This window comes from Apteryx mantelli, chromosome 1 (assembly GCF_036417845.1).
Source record: "Apteryx mantelli isolate bAptMan1 chromosome 1, bAptMan1.hap1, whole genome shotgun sequence".
Taxonomy (NCBI): Eukaryota; Metazoa; Chordata; class Aves; order Apterygiformes; family Apterygidae; genus Apteryx; species Apteryx mantelli.
The window spans coordinates 158224140-158250185 of record NC_089978.1 but is presented as its reverse complement, the minus strand read 5'-3'; the positions used below and the strand labels follow the sequence as shown (position 1 = coordinate 158250185).

General features: G+C 35.4%; 1 protein-coding gene across 2 annotated transcripts in view; it reads right to left on the bottom strand.

Moving 5' to 3' along the window:
- Positions 1-26046, bottom strand: part of KDM7A (lysine demethylase 7A) — a 65319-nt gene that overhangs the window by 12882 nt on the left and 26391 nt on the right. For both annotated transcript variants that reach the window (XM_067308011.1, XM_067308016.1), the window contains exons 3-14: positions 20932-21049; positions 19870-20030; positions 17696-17837; positions 17234-17420; positions 16282-16444; positions 12723-12810; positions 11888-11994; positions 8786-8877; positions 4124-4213; positions 3005-3214; positions 1368-1492; positions 674-831 (exon numbers count right to left, since the gene is read on the bottom strand). In XM_067308011.1, coding sequence (XP_067164112.1) covers positions 674-831; positions 1368-1492; positions 3005-3214; positions 4124-4213; positions 8786-8877; positions 11888-11994; positions 12723-12810; positions 16282-16444; positions 17234-17420; positions 17696-17837; positions 19870-20030; positions 20932-21049 — 1641 coding nt within the window. The remainder of the gene's footprint in view (positions 1-673; positions 832-1367; positions 1493-3004; positions 3215-4123; positions 4214-8785; positions 8878-11887; positions 11995-12722; positions 12811-16281; positions 16445-17233; positions 17421-17695; positions 17838-19869; positions 20031-20931; positions 21050-26046) is intronic.

Sequence of the window (26046 nt, the reverse complement as noted above, 5' to 3'; positions counted from 1 at the left end):
AATACGTATCCTATGAGCCCTTGTGAGCTCTACTGTGAAAGGATGTGACTTTTATAATTAAACACGGAGCTGAATGAGCTATCTGAAGAACCAATTTGTCAGTGCACACAGCGCTTTAAAAGTAAGCAATGGAAACAGGCATCCAGAATTGATATGTTACTAATACAACGTATAATGAGCTCACACTGGCAAAAAGACTTGAGGCTACAGAAAGATAGGAAAGATCAACTTCTAGTCAAGTAGGATTTAGATATAAAGTATTGGAATGAGGGGTTGAAGTGTTTCACAGTTTCTGGACTAATTTAACTTCTTCCCCAGATTACTGCAAAGGTTGAAAACATGTGGGAGCAGTTTTATTTATGCTAAATTACGCTTGTTTGCCTATATGGAATTATTCCGGGCATTGGAATTCCTATATGGAACTAGTAAGAACAGTATTCAAGATGGAATTTAGGTAAAAAGATGAGTTTTATTTTTCTACTATAAGCAGTCATTAGCATCTTCAAGTAAAAAAAACTGACAAGTGTATCATTGTAACTTGTAATATTACTTCACTGATCTATTAGTTTATCCTCTTCATACTTCAGCAAAATTTCAGTCAGACTTCACACTAGTTAGATTCTCTTCTAGATCATCAAAATGCTGAACTGACAGGGTTTAAAAGCAAGCTTACTGTTCAGTGGTTTCTGGGCATCTGCATTCCCTTCTCCTTCAAATCCTGAGGTCTGGTCTTCTATCTTAACAGTAGTCTTTTTCGACCTTGTCCTGTCATCTTCATCTTCACTATCTGCTGTGTAAAGACTTCGATCTGTAAATGGCCGTCTCTCATCTCTGTCTCACAAAAAAAAAAAAAAATCAAGCATGTAGGCATGTTGCTCTTACAAACCTGAAGCAATTGTTTTCTTTTCCTTCACTATTTGCAACACTCTGGAGACAAAACAGTAACACTCTCTCACGCTTATCTCGTCATTCACAATTGCATCTACCCCATTTTACTTCCTGTATTGCTATCATTCCTATAAAGACACTGTGTTGACACCAGAGTTTTTAATGAGAATCATTCTAATAAACAGATGGATTCAAAAGCAACCATTTCTAGTTTGAAGCATTCCCTTCAGAAAAAAAACAATTAAGCAACTGAATGGAATGCCATGAGAAAAGAACATGCAGTGCATCTGCTCTTCTTCACTCTCCAACTGTAGCTCCACTAGGGGACAGTAGACACAATCCACTCCTATATTCCTAACATGAATCTTACTGATAGAAGGGAACTCAGAGCTCCATAAACAGAAAAGTGTTATTATAGAGTTAGAGTGTGCCAGTCCATAATGACTAGGAACAAATGATCCACAATCAACCCTTTGTACCTAATTATTCTTCCATTTGACAGCAGAAGGCGAAGATCATTGTCTTTCGTTCGCCATTCAGGTACTGTAGAAGATGGCTGAAAGGGCTTGTTAAATCTCCCGTTCAGTTTCGAGTTTGCTGTATCCTAAAGAAATAAAAAATAAGCAACATTGCTTTTACAAGTTCAATATTTGTTTTCTGTATGCCACAAAAGCTTGAATCCAGTACCAGGATGGTTACCTTTCTATAACCAGCTGAAGCCAAAAACTGGCCAAACAAAACATGATTGGATGTAAGAAAGAGCAAACTGCACCTTCTTCTTTGAATTATCTATAGCCTCTTTAAACATCTATAACTCAACTACAATATCTCTATAATACTCCTTCTGGATAGCCTTTGGAAAATTATTGCTGTACTCAAAATAAAGAAATACCAAGAGAGCAAGGCAAGCCAAAAGCATCACTGGGATGATAAGTAAAGCAACTTCAAAGCTGGATATCTGCTCCCTGGAATTGGTATTCCAGAACTGACTCAGAGGACAGCAAAATGTTTGTAATGGAAACTAACCTGCCATAAGCAGAACTTTCTTAGCTCAAAGCAATTTATGTTCAACTTAAGTTTATCACTAACTGTTTCAGAATTTATGGGCCAAACCAGGAATATGTAAAATAATAAATAAATAAATGAAGTCTATACTTATCACAAACAATGTGTTTCTATGTTAAATGACAATCACTAATACTGCTAAGTGTTTTATTTTAAAAACAATTTGTAGCAGTGAATTCCAGGTTAATTATTTGCAGTAAAATTTAAGTTCAGCTTTTTGTCTTTGGGACTAACTGAATGTTTCTTGTTCATGTCTTATGAATGTCAACAGGAAGACTCAAATCAGTATTTCTACACTATCCATTATTATATATAATTTTAAGACAGTTAGTCCTCTCACAACTAAATATACTCTGCATTTTTTCACTCTTAGAAAGCCATTAATCATTCCCATTCTCTCACTCTTTCTCGCATTTCTGTTGTTTTTTTGAAATATGGTCATCAGATCTGAGAAAAAGAACATTTCAGTAGAGTACATTTCGCTCATTTACTCCATGATACCATTGTAGGATGACTACAAAGTCCGCAGCCCCAAACCAGAGACAAGGGTAGCCTTAGGCTTACTGGTAGGGAATCACAGTCATAGAGGAACTAGAAGCATGAAGGGAAAGAGAGGTTAATCAAATTACACTAACTGAACTGTAAGAAACAGCTGCCTAGAAGCACACAGAGAAGTAGTCTGGCCCAGAGCCTCAGAAAATTAGGGCTTTGCAAGCTCCCTCTTCTGCACAGAATTGACTCAAAGTAGCATTTGATAGCTAAGGTAGTCCTAACTAAGAAATTATACTTGCAGTAGGTGTTGGATTCAGGGGACTTCCAGAACCAAAAGGTTAAGTTAACCTACCCAAAAAATTACCAAGGAAGAAAGGGAGAAACTCCTATCAGGCAAACTCAAAAGAGATAAACCAAAGACAAATCTACCTATGTCTCATATGACAAACAGTTGCAGCCTATATTTTTATGCACCTTAACAGTTGTTCCTTTTCAATAGAGATTAGAAATTTATTCTGTTCTGTTTTTATGGTTTTCTTCCATGAAATGTAACACTTGCCTCCTCCCATGGTGACATCTCCAGTCTTTTCAGTACCTCCCTTGTGTGCAGTTCCAGGATGTCCAGATTAGAAGGAGTTTTGGTAGCATGGTCTCGCAGTTTCCTCACCCTTCGTCTGGAATGGTGAGGGGAGGTACTTTCATGTGTAGACCGTGAAGTTGGACATACACCAAGAATTCCCTGAGTTTTAACTGGTTTGCTGTTTTCCTCCTTTAATTGAAAATACATATTTCAGAGTAGTCTCACACAGGCACATTCATATACTTAAGTACTGCTTCCTATTCATCTAACTGAATGAAAACTGTATAAGTAAGATTTTAGATCTTTTAGAGAAGTACTATGTAATTCCTATGGATCTGTACAAGGCTTAGTTCTACAGTTCCTCTTTTCCATTTGAGGCTTTTAAATTCTCCCATAATAGTAGAGTTTAATACCAAAACCTACCACTAACATTTAAGGTTTAATTCCTGAAGGCAGGGTAGGGTATACATGTGCAATACCCAATACGTCAGTATTCTCTGTTTTTCAGCACTGCTCTCTCCACATTTTAATGTGGCAATTTTTTAATAATTAGCATTCATTAAGGAATAAAGGAATAAAATACTGTTATAGGAAGAAGAAAAAGAACACTGACTATACAACAAATAGGGACAAAACATAAGAAAGAGTACAAGAGATATTAATTGGACCAGAGCTCACAGAGAAGGGAGTAGGAGAATGTAATACAGAGAGTACCTTTTAACAATAAAATATTCCCAACAATTATTTTAAGTAGTTTTAAGTGAGAAAAATTTAAAAATAGTGACCTACAAATCACTTCACCATTAAAGATCTTTTTTAAAGAAACACTTAAAGAAAGAAAAAAAGGGCTGGGGGGGGGAGAGGAGGGGAGTGCAAGAGGGAGAAAAAAGAAAAAGGAAAAACCCTGCTATGCATTTTCTTCATCTGAAAAACTGGTAGCATGGTATTCCCAACAGTTTTCCTCTATGACTTTCTGTTAGAAAATTGGCATTAAATAAAAAGGTGAACACAGTGAATCAAAAGCATAATTATCATGGAACTCCCTGATTCAAAGATTTTTCTCCTGCAAAGTTAAAGTAGGGTTACCTCTGTTCTTACCTCTACAGAGCGAATCACTTTTGAAAGCTCTTTTATGAGATGCCCAGGTCTAATGTTGTCTGGAATTTCAAAGGCATGTTCTGTTACAAGCTGTATGCAAAGGGTGAAGAAAAGACACTTGATTTGTTTTTCAGATAAAAGCAAAGGTAATATGAAATAAATGAAACCACAGGAGGAAAAAAAAAAAAACACACAAGAAAAAAGCCAGATAAACTTCTTTTAATAAGTATAGCAAACTGCCAGGACAGATACTTGCACACTCTGAAGCACCCAGTCCAAGCTTTAGAAGGCAGCAGGTACCCTGCAATGCCTGAAGCTCAGGGTATATAAGGGAGTCTCAAGGTCAGCCAGCCCACAGCTCCTCTTAGAAACTCTAAGAGCCTAAAAAAGCAGCAATATGAAGCCATACTGACAAGTGAATAACTTTATTTCTCAGTAAATGGTTTCGGCTTCTCCTTTTCCTTCTACCATGGTCAATATAGAACCACACTTTGGAACTTATTACAGTAATGACCTCCAAAACAGCTAAAGACTAAGGGAATTTCACTAAGGCAAAAATCTAACCTACAGATCAAATCAAGAGCAATAATGAGTAACCAACAGATGAATTTCTAGCCAGGTGCCTCATGTTTCACTTTTTAAATGACCTTTTTAGCATATTTAAGATCTGGTAGAAGGCTGCAGAAAGTGATTCAAAATCATTCACTATGAAAACCCTACAAAGCCCTAACAGTGTATATTCACATTAATCCTGTGAAACAGTATCAGAGCACAGACCGATTTTTGTATGTTTATTACCAATCTGAGTAGGTTCAAAAGCTCTAAAGTTAGTTCTAGTTTAAAAAAAAGAAAAAGAAAACCTTAATATTTCATATATATATATATATATATATATATATATATATATATATATAGTTTAAATTTGTCCCAAGAGATATTTAGCTAAAACTGAACAGACAAAACAACACTCACACATAGACCAGAATGACTGACATGAATTCTGGTATCCCCTTAATTGACTTTCTAAACGGAAAATTATCTCACAAACGCTGTATAGAAGTTTCAGCTACCCACATTTCAAAAATGAGGTTCAGCCGCAGAATTATTGATAGAAGTAATATGATATTGTAAAGTGCATTTCACTGAACCTGGCTTCCTCTCACTCATTAAAACCAATGCTCTCTCCAAAAAACCCCAGATACACAACCAGTGTCATTGATTCTACAGGAAAGATTAAATTGGCTGCTATTATTTACCATTGTTCACTCCGAGTGCACCAATTCTACACATTCACACTTGGGAACGGCACCTGTAGCACTAAACTGTATTTTTTCCAGCAAGTTACTGGTCATTTTAGGACCACCCAGTCCTTTTTATACCTTCACTCTCCCAAAAGCTTTCTTGTCCATGAGGACTTCAAGGGGAAATGACTCTGATGTGATCCCCCAAAGCCATGACTGGAAAGTTTCTCTGGTTTAAAAATACTGACAAGCCTTCCTAATGCAAATATAGTTTATATCAGAAGAAGTAAATTATTTTGCTAGTTTCATTTACAATAACTCTTTGAGCAAAATAAGTTATACTTGCAAGCTCACTTGTTTGCCAGTATAAAAGGCATCTATTTATACCAAAGCTTTCCTGACTAATCTGTGGCAGAGTAATTACAAAAAAAATCCATCCAAGCAATTTTGATACACCAACAAATTCAAATTTATATATATAACCGAGCAGTCTGACAGAGGGAAAGGATGGGCAGGAAATATGAATATCTAGAAATGACATTTCTGAAAAATGATAATAATCATTATTAAGTAATTTGTTTGAGTTGCCCCTGCATACTGCCTCTTGGAGGAGCAGCAAGCAGCCTCTGGGACTTAGTTCTCTTGTACTGAGAACAGTAGCAGCAAAATGTTTGAAGTACATCAGCCGTAAAATTTCAGATAAAGAGAATAATGGAAACAATTATGATTCACTCAAGAACATCACGAAATTGTTTTCTAAATGTTGAAAACAGAGGGCCCTACAATACATGCATCCCTTAAAGTAACTGCGTCATCTTTCATATATACAGGCAAATCAATATCTGGTAAATCTTCAAAAGAGGGAACACAGACCCTGCCTGAGAAACCAATATGACATAAGACTAAAACAAGGAAAATGAGCACTGGCAAACACTGGTCACTTGTCCCCTAAAATCCAAGCCGACAAATGTTTAAAAAAAAAAAAAAAGTATTCTTTTCACAGATATATAGTGCAGATGATATTCTAGTCAAAAGTCCCACAAGTTTTATGAAACAAGAATCCTATCTTAAATCAAGAGATACAGATAGAAAAAAGAACCCCTAGAAGGCAAACGAATACATCCATCTTTGGAGACTAGCATCATAATTAAGCATACTGATACATAAAAACACACACACACACACACACACACACACACAAAAAAAAAAAATCAAACACCTTACCCCTCCTTGCAAAAAGTCTTGTTTTATCCTTAAAAAACAAAAAAAAAAAAACAAAAAAAAGAAACACAGAATAGTTGTCCAAAATAGTCCTATGGCTACATGGGCCAAACATCTAGAAAATAGAATCTGAGACCTGTTGCTTACGCAAGGTGGAAGGAAGTCAGAGCTAAACCCAAGAGCTCAGAAGACTGGATACATCATCATCTTGATTGTGTATATCAACTAACCTGCAGACAAGTGATCTGCACCAAAGTAATCAGAGATTTCACATACCAATAAAAACCTTGCACAAATTGAATTCAAGTCAAGACATGAAAACTAAAATAATTGTAGCAGCACTGATCATCTCTGTTCTCAGCCTCTTGTAACTCTTGGCAGTTTTTAAACACTGCAGAAATGAAGATGCTGCTGTCTTGCTGAAGACAAGATAAAAATTCTCCAGCAAGTAGTTAAAGCAATTCATTAAAATGATTCATATACGTCTTGAAAGTATGTACTCCATGATAGGAATGTGAAACTTCACAAGTAGGCTTCTCATTTGTGGCATATTCATTTGTCAGTTTTTTCAGAATCTGAAATTCCTGTCTGAAATACCCAGTGTAAGCAGATCATACAGCAAAGTACAAAGCTCTTACTGTATACAACTACAACCCTATCACCCACATGGCCTACTGCAAAGAAAATATCAGCTCACTTATGAAGCAGCAGCTAGAAAAGATGAACACAAGCTGCAAAACATAATAGTTGGCGGAGAGCAGAGAACATTCCGAATAGTTCACAGATACAGTGCAATTTCCTCACAATTCAAGTGTCAGTATTCAGTCAATGGTTTGGGAATACTCACTAGTCTCATTAATAAGTATTCAGAAAGCAGAGCCTACAATTATTTTTTTTCACAGACAAGTAGGAAACACATCACATGCTAGACAAAGTATTAATCAAACTATTTAATGAACTACTAGACAGTACACAGATACTACGATACTGTACTACAGCAATCTATTTAGAAAAGAGGAATTCCAAATCAACTTCAATTAAAAGTAAAGATTTATACAGGTCATATTTGATCCCAATTACCAGCAGTCAGACTACCTGGTTTGTTGACTATTCATGCCATGGATGTAGAGATAGCTTGGATTCACATGTGGTTTGATGCTTAGGCACAGCATCCTGTAGCTAGCTAGCTTTGGTCCAGAACAGCACGGACATCCTCAAGACACAGAGAACCACCTCAGAGGTTTTACAGAGGGTGAACAAAGGTTCACCTGGAAACAGTAACTCCACATGGAGTAACAACCTCTTCATTTGTACGCCATGATTCGAGCTCCAAGAAGCTTACTATATGGGGTGCAGCACTGTGCAAGTATCACAGCCTGCTGCGATGCAAGTCCTCTTACAAGGAGAACTTGTGGGCAGAAACGCCAAACAGCTCTCCAAAAGCCAATTTGGGTCAGTATGGCCAGCAACAAGCTAGAACTAATAAGGTCAGTCAGAACCATCCTGACTCTGTCTCTGAACGGCACTTCCCAGAAGCACAGGTTCCAAGAGGGCTTATTAGCTCAGGCTCCAGCACATGAAAAAACACATGGAACCAGTCCAGGTCCAGTGCTGTGCCAAAACAAATAAGCTTTCCTGGAGAGCACCGCACCAGAAAACCCAGAGTAGACAACACACTAATGATTTTGTAAGAGTCAGCCAATGTTCAGCAAGGCCAGCATCCAACTGAAGTTAATAGCCTTCTATGGATCTAAATTGACTCTTCAGTGATACAGAGGTATCTGAACTGTGCTTCTTAAAGCACTGACATTAATGGAAAATCCTAAATATAAGGGCATTACATGTCTCCATTGCTTCAGACAAGGATGAATTGACTGTATAAACAGAACTGATTTGTTAGACATAAAAAAAAAAAAAAAAAAAAAAAAAAAAAACTTATCCACTAGCATACTCATCACACGCTGAGGTAAAGCAAGATTCTGTTTCTATTAGCCAAAATACCAGAGCTTATTAACTGGTCTAAAAAGACTTCATTAGCATCATGCAATATAAAATCATCATGATGATTCTTCTCCAAATCAACAGCACATAACCTTCACTGAGTATTCCAGTATTCATTAACAGATGAAAATAATCTGAAACTTACTTCTAGAACAAAACAGAGTTTATCAAATTAACAAACGAAATCACTCATACTCACTTCTTTTTTCATCCATAATTTTAAAGCAGTAAGTAAAGCCTTCACTCCTTGCACTAAGTAACTTGGAGGCTGGAAACCATCTTCCCTCAGTTCTAAAAAAAGATATAGATACCAATTTAGAAACACAATGTAATGGTGAAAACAACAGAATGATATCTACCCTTTAGGCAATAAAGTTGCCATTATGCACCCACCCCAGAAAAAGGAAAAATTGTACAAGTAAATTAATCACTGTATCCTGTATCTGTATGTATATCCCATCAAAAAATACCCCAAACCCAAAATAATCTCAAATAAAATCTTGTTTTTTTGGCTTCTTATTGTGCAAATTACTGATATACTACAATTAAACAGATAAAAATAAATAAAATAGATTTACAAAGTAGAACAAGAGAAAACATATTTGAAGAAACAATCACCTTTGTTTCATTCAGAAATATTTTAGTCAAAGGTGACCAGAGTGATGCGGGATGAGCTGTGTCTCTACATTAGAATTCATACTGCCTGTTCCTATACATACAGCAAATGTTTCACACTAGCACACTTTCACTCCCCGAACATTTTCTGTCACCCTTCCAAATATCACAGTTCTCCCTCACCCAGTTTACATAGTTTTCCCTTCCAAAACAAAAATGGAAAAAAAAAAAAAAAAAATCACATTCTGCTAAGGAAGCTCCTCCTCTTCTTAGGGAACCTGGTGCTCCCAAGTAGTTGCAGTTCCTCTTCAATTTTCTCTTTTCATTTTTATGGAAAAGACAAGAAACAAATCCTCCAGAGAGTGTCAAAAGCAAATTTCAGCCTCTTTCCAGTCTCCTGACAAACACTTCCATTTGTCAATAAGGAATAGATCAGTCCTAGAACTATTTGGCTCTTTTAATTCCCTTGAAAGAATACACTAATAATTCTCTATTCTTATGGATAGTATATTAGTTCACTTGCAGGAAAAGAAAGTTCTGTTACTAAACAGCTGCTCTTCCCTCCAAGATGGCCCCTACTTCTCAAAAGGTGCAAGAAGGAACAACAGGCCTTTGAGCTGCAGCAGAAGCCTTTCTGCCCACTTGCTGACTCAGTTGGTAAAATTTTGAGAATACAATGCAGCACCACAGACTGTTTTTTTTAACTATAATGGAAAAGACTACATCACATAAGAGTGTAACACAAATAACATGTACTGTAGAGATGAACAAACGCTTGTTCTGAAGTCCCCAAAATTACGGACAAAATACCGTTTAGGCGAACGCCACAACACTCATAATACCGCCACAAGCACTTCTTGTCAATGAAAAGACAAAAATCAAGGAGTTATGACCCTATAGTATCATTTCATTTAAAAAAAGAACAAAAAAAACCCCAAGATACAACACACTAATTTTGCTTACTGACCTGAATTTCACATAAATTACTGCTAGCAACCACTTGTTCAATGCATTACAAGTTGGTTGTCACCATCATCTCTCACAACTAAACTGATAATAATCCCCTATTTATAAGACACAAGATTCAGGCTGGTAAACACCTTATCCACAGGAGTCTTGATGCCAAAGCTCAAAGCCCAACATAATCATCACTCTAGCTATGGAAGCTTCAATTTTGATTTTTAATACTGGGTTTATAGATCATAAACTGTGTTCTGCAGCAAAATATCTACTAAACCATAAATCAAAAATAACACAAGAAATCTTCATATGCCTCCCCTAAGAGACGAAACACTGATGTTTTATGGTCTTCTGGTCTACACATACTCAAGTACAGGATTCATGTGATAAAAGCAGAAAAAAACCTGGCGCAGTGTAGTTAATTAGACTACTTAGAAACCTAAATCCCACTGTTCATACAGAACACAGAAACTTTAAATGCTGTTTTAGGGAACAGAGTTGTTCAGTGCCTCAACTTGCTCGAAGTAGAACAGATCATTTTGAACACTGTAATTATTTTCACATTGGAAAAAGGTTACCCGAGAATACAATCTCTTTCAAAGCAGAAGCAGAAGTCACCAGCCTCCTCTGAAGGCTGACTTCTCTCTTTTCAAATACATCATTTGTAATGTGACTTTTATTAATAAGACTAATCAGAGCAGGCAGAGGGCAAGATATTTGAGGAAAAGAAGGTGAAGTCAGAGAAAAGCAATCTCACAGGCTCAATTATGTAAGGGTACAGATACAGGAATTACGAGACTAAATGAGGAAGTCTGGAAATGACCGGAAGCTGTCAAGGAAAGGAAGCTGTAGAGATGCCTACTGATAAACACCGGTCTAACACTGCTAATAGCAATAAAGGAGCTGATCCATCTTTCCTCCAAAAGCCCTCATGGATATCTTTCCCTTGACAAGAAAAAGCAAAAGACAATTGGTAGTTTGACTGAAAAGGTCAAAGAAAATTGCAGAAGAGCAAGAAAATCTCCACATTGAACTGGGAAGCCACCAAGAAGAAACTCAGATATAAATCAGTGGGATCATCCAAAGAGAGTTGTTTGATGAGGATAGAAAGGCTACGGGTACCCAAAGATGTTAAAAGATGTGGGAGAAGCCTGACTGAAAAAGGGATGAAATAACATGAAATAACAACTTCAAATCTGGCTTTAAAAAGTCTTTTCAGGTAACAGGAAATTAATCCTGTTTGCCCAGTAGCATAACTGCACTGTGCCAGAATCTTAAATATTCTGTCTTGATAATCTAGAATATTTTCATTGACCAGATATACTATCAGCATAGATGAAAAACCATTTAAAAAGTTCAAAGTTTCCACTAGCATGCTACAAAATGTTAGTTACACACATCACATATGCATTAAGACTTATGGGCAGCTCAAGTTCCACTGGAAGCCTTTTAATTCCCAAAGTCGTTTTCAGAAAGATCATTTACTAAAGAACTGCTGGATCTAGAACTGTAACAGTTCAGCATGTACTAAAATCTGTTGATCTGGTTAAGAAATAATGTGACTTTTCAAAAAAAGGAATTAAAGTCTGGTTTTCCAGCTCAGAAAGTTTCTTCTGTTCACAAATTAGTAATAAACTTTTCTTTATGACACTGTCATTAAGGTGTGTGTGTGGGGGGGGGGGGGAAGCACATACACAAATATCTCTGAAAACAAGAAAAGAATTACCTTTCAAAGTTTCCAGTAAATTTTTGGCCACAAACCAACAGATGGCTTCAAAGAAAGGAAATTTGAAAAGATCTGGAGTTTTTAGCCTCTTCTCCATTTCATAACACCTGAAAAAATAGAAACATTGTATTACATGAATATTTTCAATAAATTAATTCATTATTCAATTACATAATTATTCAAATTGATACAATGTTCAAAATAAAGTAAAATAAGCATGGCCATGATAAACAAAACAATTCAAGTACCACATAGTTAAATCCCAACAAGACCACATTTGGACAAGATTGAACTCTGGTCTCATCCAGGCTCTGACCTTATCAAGTTTGACTGCTGCACTTCTAAGAATAAAGTTGGACTTCATAAAACTAGGACACAAACCCAATGTGTGATCTTTTAACAGATGGAATTTTATCTGGATTCCACTGTAATAAATAAAAACAATATGTTTAGAAGACAGCTCCACATCTTGGACAAAAACTAATACAGCTGCCCTTAGAGCAATGCTGACTCGAGGATGCTCTTTTCAACTCAGTTTCGCACACCTGGGCTTGCTCAGTTTTGATTTAGTCACTTATACTAATCTCCAAAGAAGGTTTTTGGGTTTTTTTTTTGATTTAGTTAAATTTATGTGCACCCTTCCTTTTGCTTTTGAAACAAACTTTGCAGAAGTGAAATAATAGTATGTGCTTGATACAATTTAACTAAAAATGCCACTATGGCCTGTTTCCAGAGCCTGTACCCATTTGATCCTGATTAAGAGCATGACTAAAAGTATCCATTGAAAGAATATCCTACTTATGGAGGAAAAGATATAGTGAAAGCTGAGATTAACCTGAGCTGCATGCCAATGTTGAGGTTGTGCAAAAAGTTTCCTCCAAAAGCCATACAATCCTGAGATGTGAGCACAGCATGAATCCAGCCTGAAATGACAAATTCTGAAACTTAATATATATGCACACATAACAAGATTTTGTACCTGGAAACAAAAAAGCAAATACAAATTTGTATTCTGTGCTAAGAACCAACAATCTCAATTTTAACAAAAAGAAGATTATAAAATCTTTCTGAAATCTAGTGCAACTGTAGTTTTCTAAAGCAGTTAAAAGCAGATAAAGATCTTAAAGACATTTTTAACTTGAAAAATCAGTGGGGTTTTTTCTTTATTTTTTTTTCCAAGTAAAAAAATTCCCCAAAGTTTTCCCACCAATCAAGAAAAATAAGTAAGTCAGGAGAGAAAGAACAGACTGAACAAAAGATAATGTAGTAAAAATGAGTGAAAAAATTATATTCCTTTCAATACTTAGGTGTTGCTTACAGTAACTGAACTGTTTGCACAACATATAAGAGAGTCATTTAGCACTATTTAAGTATCTCAAATAAGAATTCAGAAGTAATTCCACTAAGTATTCTAAATATAATCATTCTATTTCCAGTGAAGTTATAATCAATTTAAAACCCAGACTAGGCACTCTGACTATACTAATTTGTCACATAATTGAAACACTGTCCTCTTGAACTCCACAACTCAATATGGTAACTGCATGGCCAACATTAAGCTATCAATCTGGCTGATTACTACTGGAGAATTTCAAATAGGTACGCGAAAGAACATACAATATTAGCTTCCTAATTCAAAACAGTTGGATTTATACTGTGTAGATTTAACACAAATAAACTGTATATATCTACACACATCCATGGTTCCTCTTCCAAGATTTTCTTCTGATTTTACATGCATACAGATGATCTTTTGATAAAAGACCAGTTGACCGTATATTTGCTGATTACTTCAGTTTGATCAAGCATAGGCAGCATATATAAATACAGAAAGACCTCAACTTGATGCAAGATCAGCCCAAATCACAAGCAACTATAGATTTCTAATTACCATTAAAACCATACCCTAAATTCAGTTAAGAAAACCAGTTCTGGTTGGTATGGTACCACAGACAGAAGGACCTGAAACCTAGCAATTACATGGACTAAGCAACATGCCTAGTATGTAGCCTACGAAGGATGTAAGTCACAGAATGGTATATGAAAAACTGAAGAATACAATGGCACATGGAATTTAAGGGATTTTTTTTTTTTTTCTTACAGTTATAAATTGTTTGGTTTTATTGCTGTTCTTTGAAAAGCGCAGACTGCCTTGTATGAGAAGATGGATTTTGCATTTGTTAATATGGTTTCAGTTTTCCACTCTTCTCATCATCACAGTATATGAATACCTCTGACTTTCCAAGGAGAAGGTGTACTTCAGCCTATCATACACATGTCTCCCCGGATACTGGCTAAACCGACAAAAAAAGCTTGTTGCAGTTTCATCAACATCAAGCTTTTTTCTGGCACAGCAGTATCAGCTAAGGGATGCCATTTTTTTCATATTCCTACTTGCTATTTTTATGGTGTAGCTTAGAAAACGGTCTATGCAACAAAGTAAGAGAATTTGGTGTAGACCATATAGAACATTTTCAACAGAACAATTTGATCATTAATTAAGATGGAAATCTTGAATTATACTTATGTGATTCTCAAGAGCCTACCAATAGCTGTTATTCATCTACATGCAAGATTAATTTTAAACTACAAGTGTATTCCTAACATATTTCAGAGACCATATAATAATTATGAGATCCTGTAGTACCATGGCCAGCAGGAATGGCAAAAATATTTTCCATTAAAGAACACGCTTTTTAAAAATCCTTTAATCAGTCTTACAAAATTTCCCATTTCTTAAACATCAGTCTTGAAGAGCTAGTGTATTTTACTGGTTCTTATGCCATACTCCAAGTCATAAATATAAATAATGATACTCATCTTTAATAATCTGCTGATTATTTGGGAAGCAGTAACTATTTCAAAAGATCTGTGGATTACAATGAAGTTCCTCATTCTGTGAGTATATCCTGCCTTCTTTCTTCATAGTTTAGGACCTTACACTTAGATAAATGGAAAATGACTGTCATTCCTCGTCAAAAATATATGGTTTTAAAGAGCTCTGGAGGTTCTAGAATGTTAAGTACATATACAGCTCTTTACCATGTAGTACTTGACCACAATAAATATTTATTCTGGACAAGCCATGAACTAGAACAGTAAACTTCACAGGTAGAGAACTGAGCTACTAGAGAAATGTAGTGACCTGTCCAGGAAGTCCGTGACAGAGTAAGGAACTGAACATAATCTTCACAGCTCAGTCTAGAAATAGAATCGTGCATCATTCAACTTCTACATGTACTTAAAGCTTCCTTTCCCAGAAAAAGGAAGATGGTTCCCAGTACAAGCCTTAAGAAAGTATTTATATGGATGGGCTAGATAAATGAAAATACAGGAAATTAACTGGCATTCTCTCTATTGCCAAAGTATTGTTTGATACATTAAAGATTTCTGGGTTTATGGGGTTTAAGAGGTATATAGGAAAGAAGTTTACCTGGGCTTGGTGTTTCTCTTTTCTTAAAAACTGTTACTAGGATTATCCTTTTAAATCAATCACTACATTAGCACAGTCAACTTATGATCCAGAGGTGCCATCATTTATCAGATGCTATCAGATGAAGGTTGGGAGAATTTTATTTTTATTTTTATAAGAAAATGAGAAAAGACTATGCCTCTTTTTTTTTTTTTAAAGAAAGCTGCTGCACTGAATTTATGAATTCCACAGTTTCAGAAACTCTGCATCTACAAAAATCATTTTATTATTAATAAAAGGAAATAACATATAGGAATTTAGTTATAAATTCTTCAAATTTATTTAGGGACATTTTCATTTTGGTAAGCTTACAATTTCATGCAATTCTTTTAAAGCTCAGAGTCTCCACATACTCCAACACAGATTACATTTCTGGCTGATAGAGTTGTGGTATGGACAAATTTTTGTATGAAGCCAAAAAACAAAAATGCAAAACATTTTTCTACTCTTTATCTTCTAGCCTACAGAATAAGAAAAGTATGTAATGCTTTTGTATATGTGTATTATTTATTAGGCTAGAAGCTGCAATAATTTTGCCTAATAGGTCTCACAAGATTCTCAAACTGTAAAAATACAAGAAATTGTATTTTAAAATTAAGAGAAGAATTCAGTCTGGATATTGACCAAAAGGTGGAGAGTGTGAACTTTATGAATTGGAACAGTTTTTCCTTGATAACCAGCTTGAGCTTTTATTTGTTGTCTTATACCTGGGTAACAAACACCACTCCTTTCCTCAAGAGCTGTAATTACTGTCAGCAATTTTAAAGAGCTAATTATTTGTTTTCAAGGTATAAATATTTAAATTGTTCTCTCTCATTATCAATTTTTAGCTTATCCTAAAATTTTGAATGTAATGTTCCATTTTAGGACACCTTTAATTCCTGGGGATTAAATATAAACACCTAAGTCCTATGAATCTTACCTGTTGGAACAAATAAAGTGTGTCCTTGCTTCACAACACATTTGTAACATTTGTCAACCTTGTCCCCAAAATATACTTCACTTTGGGTTACAGATGAACTCCAAGACTCATACAGAGCCAAATTTTCATCAGTAGGCTTGATCAAATAGAATATCTTCTCACCCTGTTGAACAAAAATATCAAACAAATAAATTAAGGTCCTGTTGGAGGCATAGTACAACTCTGGAGTCACTTGTAACAAAAACAATAGATTGGTCTAAATGGCAATGTTCTGTATTTCCACTATGGAACTTTGGGGTTTCCTAGTTATTAACATAACAGTATTTCACAATTGCCATCCATCAAAAACTTAGTCAATGTTACACTCTAACCAGCGGGGGGGAACTAAGTAACATTAAGGAATAATTTACTCCTTAGATTTACAGTGATCAGTCATTCTCAGCTGGAGACTGATGCAAATTGAAGAGACTTATGATTTAAAAAGGAAAACAAAAACTAAACAACCCCACCACTTTTCAATGAAAAATTCCAGGTTCAATAAACAATTTGTGGATATATGCACACATGCCAAATGAGGAAACATAAAACAAAACCACTTAAATTCTTTTACGTTGTTTACAAAATTCATAAAAAGAATAAAAAGTTGAACATGTCATTGATTTTCATTGCATTAGTTTTTTCATACTAAAACCTCACCATCCCACCTACCAGGCTATTATAATGATCAGTCCACCAATTACAGTCTAGAAGCCACCAACAGCATGTTAAAATAAGAGCACAAAAGTACAGCATCAACAATCAGTAATTCATTTTCATCTCAAGTGTAAAATTTCATTCAAAATAGGTAAGAATCCCTGAATGCCAGTTCTTTTCATAGCAGAAAGATGCACACTGAGTAAATTCTGTTTCACATACTCAAAGAAAAAAAAAGAAAATCAAGAAACTTTCATACCCAGAGAACATGGTACCAAACTGATGTTCCTCCAAAATCAATATGAAAATCCGTATAGCTGTCCTGGACACCCATCAAACAATACTTCTGAACAAAAGGCTTAGGGAAGACAGAATCATCTGGCCAATAGTTTTCCACCCATGAAAGCTTTCTGGCAATATCTGGAACTTCCACCAATTCAGACATCCTAAAAATAAATAAATAGATAAATAGATGAAATAAATAAAATGAAGACTAAAATACACCTTTTTAAAGCAACAACTTTAAATGCTTACGTTTCCTACATCGTTATTACTTTTGAATTAATAAAATTGTTTTTAAACCTGTATTACAACACAGTAGCTGTCTCAACAAAATATGCAGCTTCCTTATTTCCTACTACAGTTATTATACTCCTACAACATACCGTTCACCTTAGCAAAAACAACTTTTCATTTTGCAGAAATTAAAGTCAACACTCACTTTGTGTCTGAGAATTCCAGGCTGATCACATTCAATACTTTGGGTCGGTCAGGATTTGTGAAATATTTAATATAATTATGGAGCTTCATTTTGCTGTCTGCTTGTCTTGCTACATCTATTACATCTATCACTTTGTCGCCACCTGTGAAAAACAGGATGACTTGCTTAATCTTATCACAGATAAACAGCCATTTTTAAGAGAAATTTAACTTTTTTACAGCATTTACCAATCCATTTCTCAACAAAAACTCCATTATAATCAACATTCTCTTGGAACAGAGATAGGTAAGTATAAATCAATTTCTTATTAGGTCTAATTTTAACTCCTATAGTCAGTTAAGGACAGAACTGAAAAAAGTCTAGAAGTATGTCCTTCTTTTCAGTGGTTAACCAGAAAGAAAAGGGAGCAACACAGAATGACAGCAATCAGCTTAAAAAAAAGGGGGGGGGGGTTTGTGGCTGACATTGGAAAGTCTAGTGCAGAGAAAGTTATCAAGGCAGATCTATTCCTCTGTCTTGCTAATAATCATCACCAGAGCACTTGAATATTTAACACAAGGACCATTGAGAATTCTTTACAAATAATGAATCCTATGGCTCACAGGTTGTAATTCTTAGTAATCTGCACTGAACTTGTGCCATAATTGATGGGTTTCAACATTGAAAACTATGCAGGTACTCCATCACACACATTCTAAACACAAAAATACCTTATATACATGCATAACTTTTAAGCATAAAGTAATTTCACTGATAATTGAGTCACGAGCATGCTTCATTTCTGAAGACGACAGGGATTGGTTTAAATATGGCGTATTTTAAAACAACAACCCTGTAGGACTAGACAAGCAAGAGACAGCCTTTAACCAAGAAAAAGGGGAAAAGGAGCAGCACAAAAATCAAAAACAAATCAGCACAGCAGATTAATGAACAGTTTAAAGCACTAGAACTAATTCTGAAGTTAGTCCTACATTTCCTTATATAATTAAATTATAATTCAGTCTTGCAATAAAGAAAGAAGTAAAGATGCATTATAGTAGTAACTATATTATGCCTATTTAGTTAGTAAAGGGTCAAATTAAAAAATTATGTTTGGAATGCTGGAATGTATCCAGATACACATTATAAACACATTCACTTCAAAACTGCAGATTAATATCATCCTGGTAAATTCTAATTGGAATAATATTTACTCAGTTTTCTTATTTTTGGTTTCAATAACAGAAAGGTAGATTGGGGAAATTTCAAATTTTCCCTGAACTGAAGAACCTGACAGGTCAAAATACATGTATGGGAAGGGGAAGATTAAATTCCCCTCCGAATCTGAATAGGCCATTTTCCAAAGAAAAGCTTCAGAAATATCAAAATGACAATTACACTTTGATGCAGAATGCCATCATACAAGGGAATTAGCTTATCATCATCATAATGGTAACAACATTCCATATACTACATATTTCTTCTGTTCTGTTGCCATTGTAAAATGCCAATGGACACATGTCCTGCTTTTAGCACATTTCATTATATTAGGTTATCACAGGAACACAGACAAGGCCATACACAGACAGACTTCTCAACTGCACTATATGCTACTGGAAATTTCATGGTGCAATTGGCTCAGTCTTGATCTCTCTGTGCTCCACACTCACATGAGGTTGAAATGATTACAGACTGTCAGACGAACTGATAAGCAGGAAATGATCCTGGAGAAGCTGTATTTCTCCTACGAAAGGAGGTCGAGGTGGGAAGCTTTCCAAAAAAAGGATTTCATTAGGTAGTGTCAATTTATGGACCCCAAAACATTTTAAAATATCCTGACCAGTGATCAACCTTTATTGATCCTAAGAGTGATTCATATAATTCACACAAAGAGAACAATCTTGAAAATCATTATATTTTATTGGTCTACAATATGTAGCAGAACAAACACATCAGTGTTCCTCATTTAGCTGGTGCCATAATTAACATGTTGGAAAACTGTAATGTAAGGGTGTACTCCTGTCACATACCTACCACAAACAAAATCAGTCTAATTTTACTCTTTGTCAGTCTGCTGGTAAGAAGCATTCAATTTAGAATACATATTTAGTACACTTGAAGCTCTTATAATTGTGCAAATATTTATTTTACTTTATAGACAGAATCATTTGCACATATTCTAGAGTGACCCTTACCTACATAGTGTTCCACATCTAAAACAGAGAAAGTTGGTGGCGGAAGTCTGAGCCCCAGACCATCTAATTTAGGAACCATAATTGGAACATCAAACCCATGTTTCTCCAAATATCTGTGTGTCAACTGGCTGCCATGCATTTTCAAAATGACTTCATCAGCACTGGTGGAAAGAAATAACAAAGTATTAGCAAAAAACTCTCCTCCAAGCATTACTGAAGAATAATTACATTACCTTTTCAGGGGTTTTTTGTTTGTTTGTTTTTGAGGGGATGGATGGGGAGATGGATGCATCTGAATCCAAAAGAAGTGGACCCAGTGTTATTAGACTGGGCATTCAACTAGAAGACAATGACAACGTATTTTAAACTATTAAGAAAACATATATTGACGTGCATAACCTGGGAACTCACAGCCTTTGCATACGATTGAAGGCAATAGCTTAAAAAGACAGGGAAAAGGAATTCTTGGAGAAAACATTAACATACCTTTTAATAACAACAACAAAAATCCTTTAAAGGATTATAAGTCATTATGTTTCAGTAAGAAAGCCATCCACAGACAACCTGGGATAAAAATATTTCTGTTGCAGTCAAGTCTATCCACTTTCCTCCGAAGCATGTGAAAATGGATAGACTATCAATTCATGTCAATATTCTATGTTATCTGAAGGCAAACTGGGGAGTTATTTCCCAGTCTCTCCTTTCCTGGTCAAGAGGAATAGACAATATTCGAACAGTTAAGGCATTCCAAAAGAACTCCCCCCCCCCCCCCCCCAACAAAAAAACCCAACCACCAACCCTGTAGCAATCCTGATGGACAACATGTCTCAGTGCAAAACTGATCAGGGGAAGTTACAGCATGAAAAAGGCAAACGTATCCTTCTGGAACAGGGAGTGCCCAGGGGTAGGGGAGAAGGAAAAAAAAATTCTAGAGGAAGAGGAAGACATCCTAGATTTTTATTTTCTGAAGCGGAGAAATGTTGAAGTCAGCTCTTCTTAGACACACTCATTCCACAGAGTTTCTCCATTTTTTCACCAAAATGTCTAAGTGAACTTCTGTACCTTGGGAAAGAGCGAGCCCGCAGCTGTTTAACAAAGGTTCGTGTTCCAGCCTGGACCGGTTTGGAACCATCATCCAACTCTGTGTAGTCATGTCTGTGCCAGTTCCTCCTCTTCTTCACTAGGTATTTTAGAAGGCTTTACATTAGTTAAATCGGATGGCTCAGATTAGCAGTCATTCCATCAGTGAACCAGACACGCTTCAATCACATTACTAAGATCAAACCTTATTGTTTATGCAGGTGACACTCTACCTATCTGCAGCAAATGAAATCTTCAGCAGGCCTGGCAGTAATCCTTTGCATTTCTACAGCTCCTTCCAGCTGAGAATCTCAATGCACATTATACACCATGATTTAAGACTCCACATTCAGTGCAGCATAATATAAGGAAATAAACAGTGGCAGCCTGAAAGACGTCCAAAATTACAGACAGAGTCAACAGCGAAGCTAGAAATAGAATTTTAGTTTCCTAATGCTCAGACCTTTATAATAAACAGAAAAATCCTACCTCTTCAAGATCCACATGCTTCATTTTATGTATTAACACAGAATCAATAAGAACTAACCCCACTGTGCTATTCACCATATGAACACCCCCATATTCAGTCTGATAGTACCACTATTACTACTATTCACCACCTTATTCTGTTCTGAATGAATTTTTCTTTTATCCACTGCTCATGTCTCCAAAACAACTCTGGGTGTAAACTACTTCGGGTAGGTACCATATTTATTACACAGGCATAATACATACATACAAACATAATGTCCCAAAATAATGAATCTCTGAGTTGTCTGAAACTTCTTGGCACTTTCACAAAACATTAATGAAGAACAAAGGATAAACTAATGTTCTATTACAATCTGGGGAATCTGATATCGACAGCGCAATACTAACTAAACCGAATTTAACATCTCCCTATACTTACAGGGCCAAAGAAAAACTAGACATTCTCATAAAAATCACTGTGTTGGTCACCTCATGACAAATGACAGACACGCAAATGAAAAACCACCCTTTTTTTTAAAAACACCAAGTTGTACGCTGCCTCCCCATTTGACCTTTTTTGGCCTGAAGTGCATCAGAGGACAAAGTGGCTTATGATACTGTGGTGAGCTTACCACCTGCCTTCAAGTTTTCATTATGAATTATTTCATTATGAATATTTCATTAATTCATCTTAACCAACCAATCATTTTGTATCTTCATGTATACGGAACACAAACTTAGTACTTTGAAAGGAAGCTCTCATTTAGATCATTTACCTGTTAGTTAGCAAAATGCACTCAGTAGCACTTTCAGTCTATACAAACAAACTTATGTCACTCGTCCTGAAACATTCAGTAGGCTGAAAATCCCAATTACCTTCCCAACAGGTGCCTCAGCAAAAAGGACTGCTATCTCATCAGCTGGGGAAGAACCTCTAATGGTGCTCAACTTGCTGCCCTTCTGCTGACATACCAGCATACCATTTACTACACCAAGAAATTAAACATAAGCAGCATACAGTAATTTTTAGGTCATGTTTCAGTTATTCCCAAAAATCAAAACTAAGCCAAGCTCTGCTCCATTGTATTTAATAGCTGCTATTAAAAGTCTGCCCCAAGAAGATTTACTGAGGCCAGCTCTATAATTTAACAATCAGTATTAAGCAGAAATTACATCTGCTGAGGAAACATGGAGGAGAGGAAAGCTACTGTTACTTGTCTGCACAAGCGGTGTCTTACAGGCCTGTACAAAACAGCCTGCAAAGCAAATCCAACCCCCACCTAAACAACTGTATTAATAAAAGTTGAACTTTGAACCTTATGAAAAAGCTCATCCTTAACCATCATGATGTGCCCAAACTCAAAGAATTGCTAGCAATACTGAAAACAGAACTACCAATAACATGATGCTGGGGATTTAAAAAAAAAAAAAAAAAAAAAAAAAAAAAGCAGCTTCACTGCTGCTTCCACAGAAATACCAGTTGCTTATATAGAAATAACTGACATCTTATAATCACTACACATAACAGATAATATTCCTCGTGGTAAGCTACTGCCTATAAGTGGCAAATGGTACCCTTTAGAAGACATTTAGTAGAATAAACTGACATTTACAGCTATTTGCTAACATGAAAATCAGTGTTGAAGAGCTAGTTTAATGAGCCAGTTATCCAAATAATAGTAAAACTTCATAAATAATGAAGCCAAGTTTTATTAAGTTTTAAAAGCTATTTTCTCAATTGTAAATAATAATAAAAGAAACTAGTGGCTAATGCTAATTTGTAACAAGGTAGTTTTTCATAATTTCACTGCTGTTATAACAGCTCATTAAAATTGTAAGATGATACAGCTGTTTAAGAGATTTTATAGCACAAAACCAACTTTTAAAAATCTGTCTTTACAACATTTAAAGACTAGAAGTTAAAATAGCTCTTTTTCTCTACTTAGCACATGCTAAGGTATCATACTTCTATAAACAAGAAAACATTAAAGAACAGTAATGAAAATTATTTTCCCTCTTATATATCTCTCTAAATTATTTTCCATAGCTTTTACAATCCCTTAAGACATTACAATAACAGTTGCAAGAAAAAAATGTAACTGAATGGATCTTTGTGCTCAAATTTAAAACAAAATTTCTGTGTAAATTGAAATGGACACATAACCAAAAAAAAAAAAAAATCACACACTCAAAACTAGCGGAAGGAAAGCTTTTACCCTCACTATTCTTGAAAACTCAGGAACAACCCACTGTGACAACATTTAAAATATACACACCAAAAGTACACCAGAGAATTACAGGAGAATATGTAAAAGGAAAGGAGTGAGTTGGGAATTTTCATGAAAAGCAAGCTGAAAGTTATTTTTAAATTACATTCCTTACACATTCAAAACACTGGGCCAATAACTGTTTTTAGCTTAGGCAAACATTATTCCCTGCCTTCTCACACTTACTAGTCTGTTTGCATGAGAGGTCGGATGCCAAACTTTAAATGGGGTTCAAGACCTATGCATCTGTACAATGAGGCCCTGAGTCTTGTAAGAGGTCCTTCAAATGATACTCAGTAACCAAAAGTGCAAGAGGAGTGTTAGCATGGGAAGACCAAAAAATTACAGTGAACATGAAGGAAACAACAGAATAGCAGTTCTGAAGACTGGTACAACATCTCAATATACAGTCAGCTCATATCAAGCACTGGTGTTATTACCACAGTCAAAAAAACCATATATAGAGAGAGAGAGTGGTGGTGAGGGATTAGTAACAGAATTTGAGAAGGTAAAAACAGATGAAAAAATTAACACTCTGACAACCACAGTCCTAGTAATGTTTACCGTACTTTGTGCTTTCTTAAAACTCTGGATTCTGGAGCCAAGTGATAACATGAGACACTCAGCTTTCATGTAAACAGAGCATATTTTTACACCTAAGAATCACTGAGATAACTTTGAAAATAACAAAATATAATATGAAGACTCCAGAGTGAATAAGCCAAGAGAACTCCAAAATGTACTACAATTGTTTTTAAACTCTGTTTTAAGCTTCTCAGGATTAGTTATTTGGTATTTTACAGAGATGCTTAATAAAGGCCTTGTAAAACTGTTGCTCTTCCAGCACAAGAGTATGATTTAATTTTGGTTGCAATACAAAAAATACATCAGATAACATTGTTATTATTTAATTTGATCTTTACATCTAACTATACAGTAGTTTTGAGTATTGGAACTCTTCCTTCATTAACTTGTAGGATGCTGAAAATAACTATTTGGTAGTATGAAATTTATCTTTCTGTATATCTTCAGGAAATTACTTTGTACTACCTTGTTTGATTAGATGGGATTATACACACACATCTGCAGAAATCACAGATATACTTGCCCTCTTAAATGGAACACAGATGAATTTGATTTCTTTCAAAACTCCTTTAGTAGAAAAGATATGACGTGGTAAATAAAAAACACTCTTTGTATTTATATACATAATTTCATATGACTGAAGCACTCTGGAGCATTGCCACAACATTTGAAGTCCTGACACCTTATCAGTCTCTCTCAACATTTAAATAAGTAGATGCCCTAACTGCAAACTATAATAGACCTGATTCTGACAGCATAGCTGAGAACAACTAATAAAATCCCAGATGAGGACATATTTCAATACATCACCTCTGCTTGAGCTGATAAATGGTACATCTGAAGCTTCTACTAAATCTAAATGATCTACTCACTTGAGGCAATATGAAGCAATAAGGATAATTTTTACCACAGATTCTTGTCTTTAAAAAGACTTCCAATACAAAAATCACGCTTATCTCACTTGTCAAGTTGCTAGAGCTAGAAGCCTCTTCATGCAAGAAAGGCTATTTACAGGCATCACGAGGATGGTGAAGCATACTGGTTCTGCCAAATCAAGCAGGGAAAATAAGTTTTAGATTTACTAGGTCTTTTTTTAGTATTCTGAAAGTCCTATGTATTCCCCTTCTACTCATTGCCCTATCCTCCTGTTCCACAGGAAAAACGGTCAGAGAAGTGGAAAAGAATGTAGCTGATATTTGTATTCTGATTTACAGAAGTCACACGCAGATTCTTAACAGATGAAGGCAATCAGAATCCTAAAAACTACAAGCATGTAAAACAGCATTTATCCTACTTTTTAGCTCCTAACCTAAAGGCTGCGAATTTTAAAGGTATTAAGTATAACCTACATATTATACTATACAAGATATTACATCAATAAGGGATACTTTATTACTTCAATCACAATCCACAAGACTAACCAGTTAGGATGCAATTGTTTTAAACTTATTATTTTTAAATGGTAAGGTAAGTTCAGTTTTGAAAAGATTCTAGAACTTAGTCATTGATGACTAATAAATCATTATGTTGTCTTCAACAAAAAAAAACAAACAAAAAAAACATGACCATGACTCAGTGCCTGGAGCACAAGACACAGTGTATGAAGACATTTTTCAGATTTGAACTTAGAAACTTAATTCATTGTTAGATAGGTGAAATGAATTTTTACCTTGCCTCCTTTCGAGAACAGAAGTCATGGGGAAAATCTAGAAGTTGGATAAAGTAGTGTCCTTTCAGTAGTTATGAAAAGACAAAAAAAATGTTAATTTTTTTT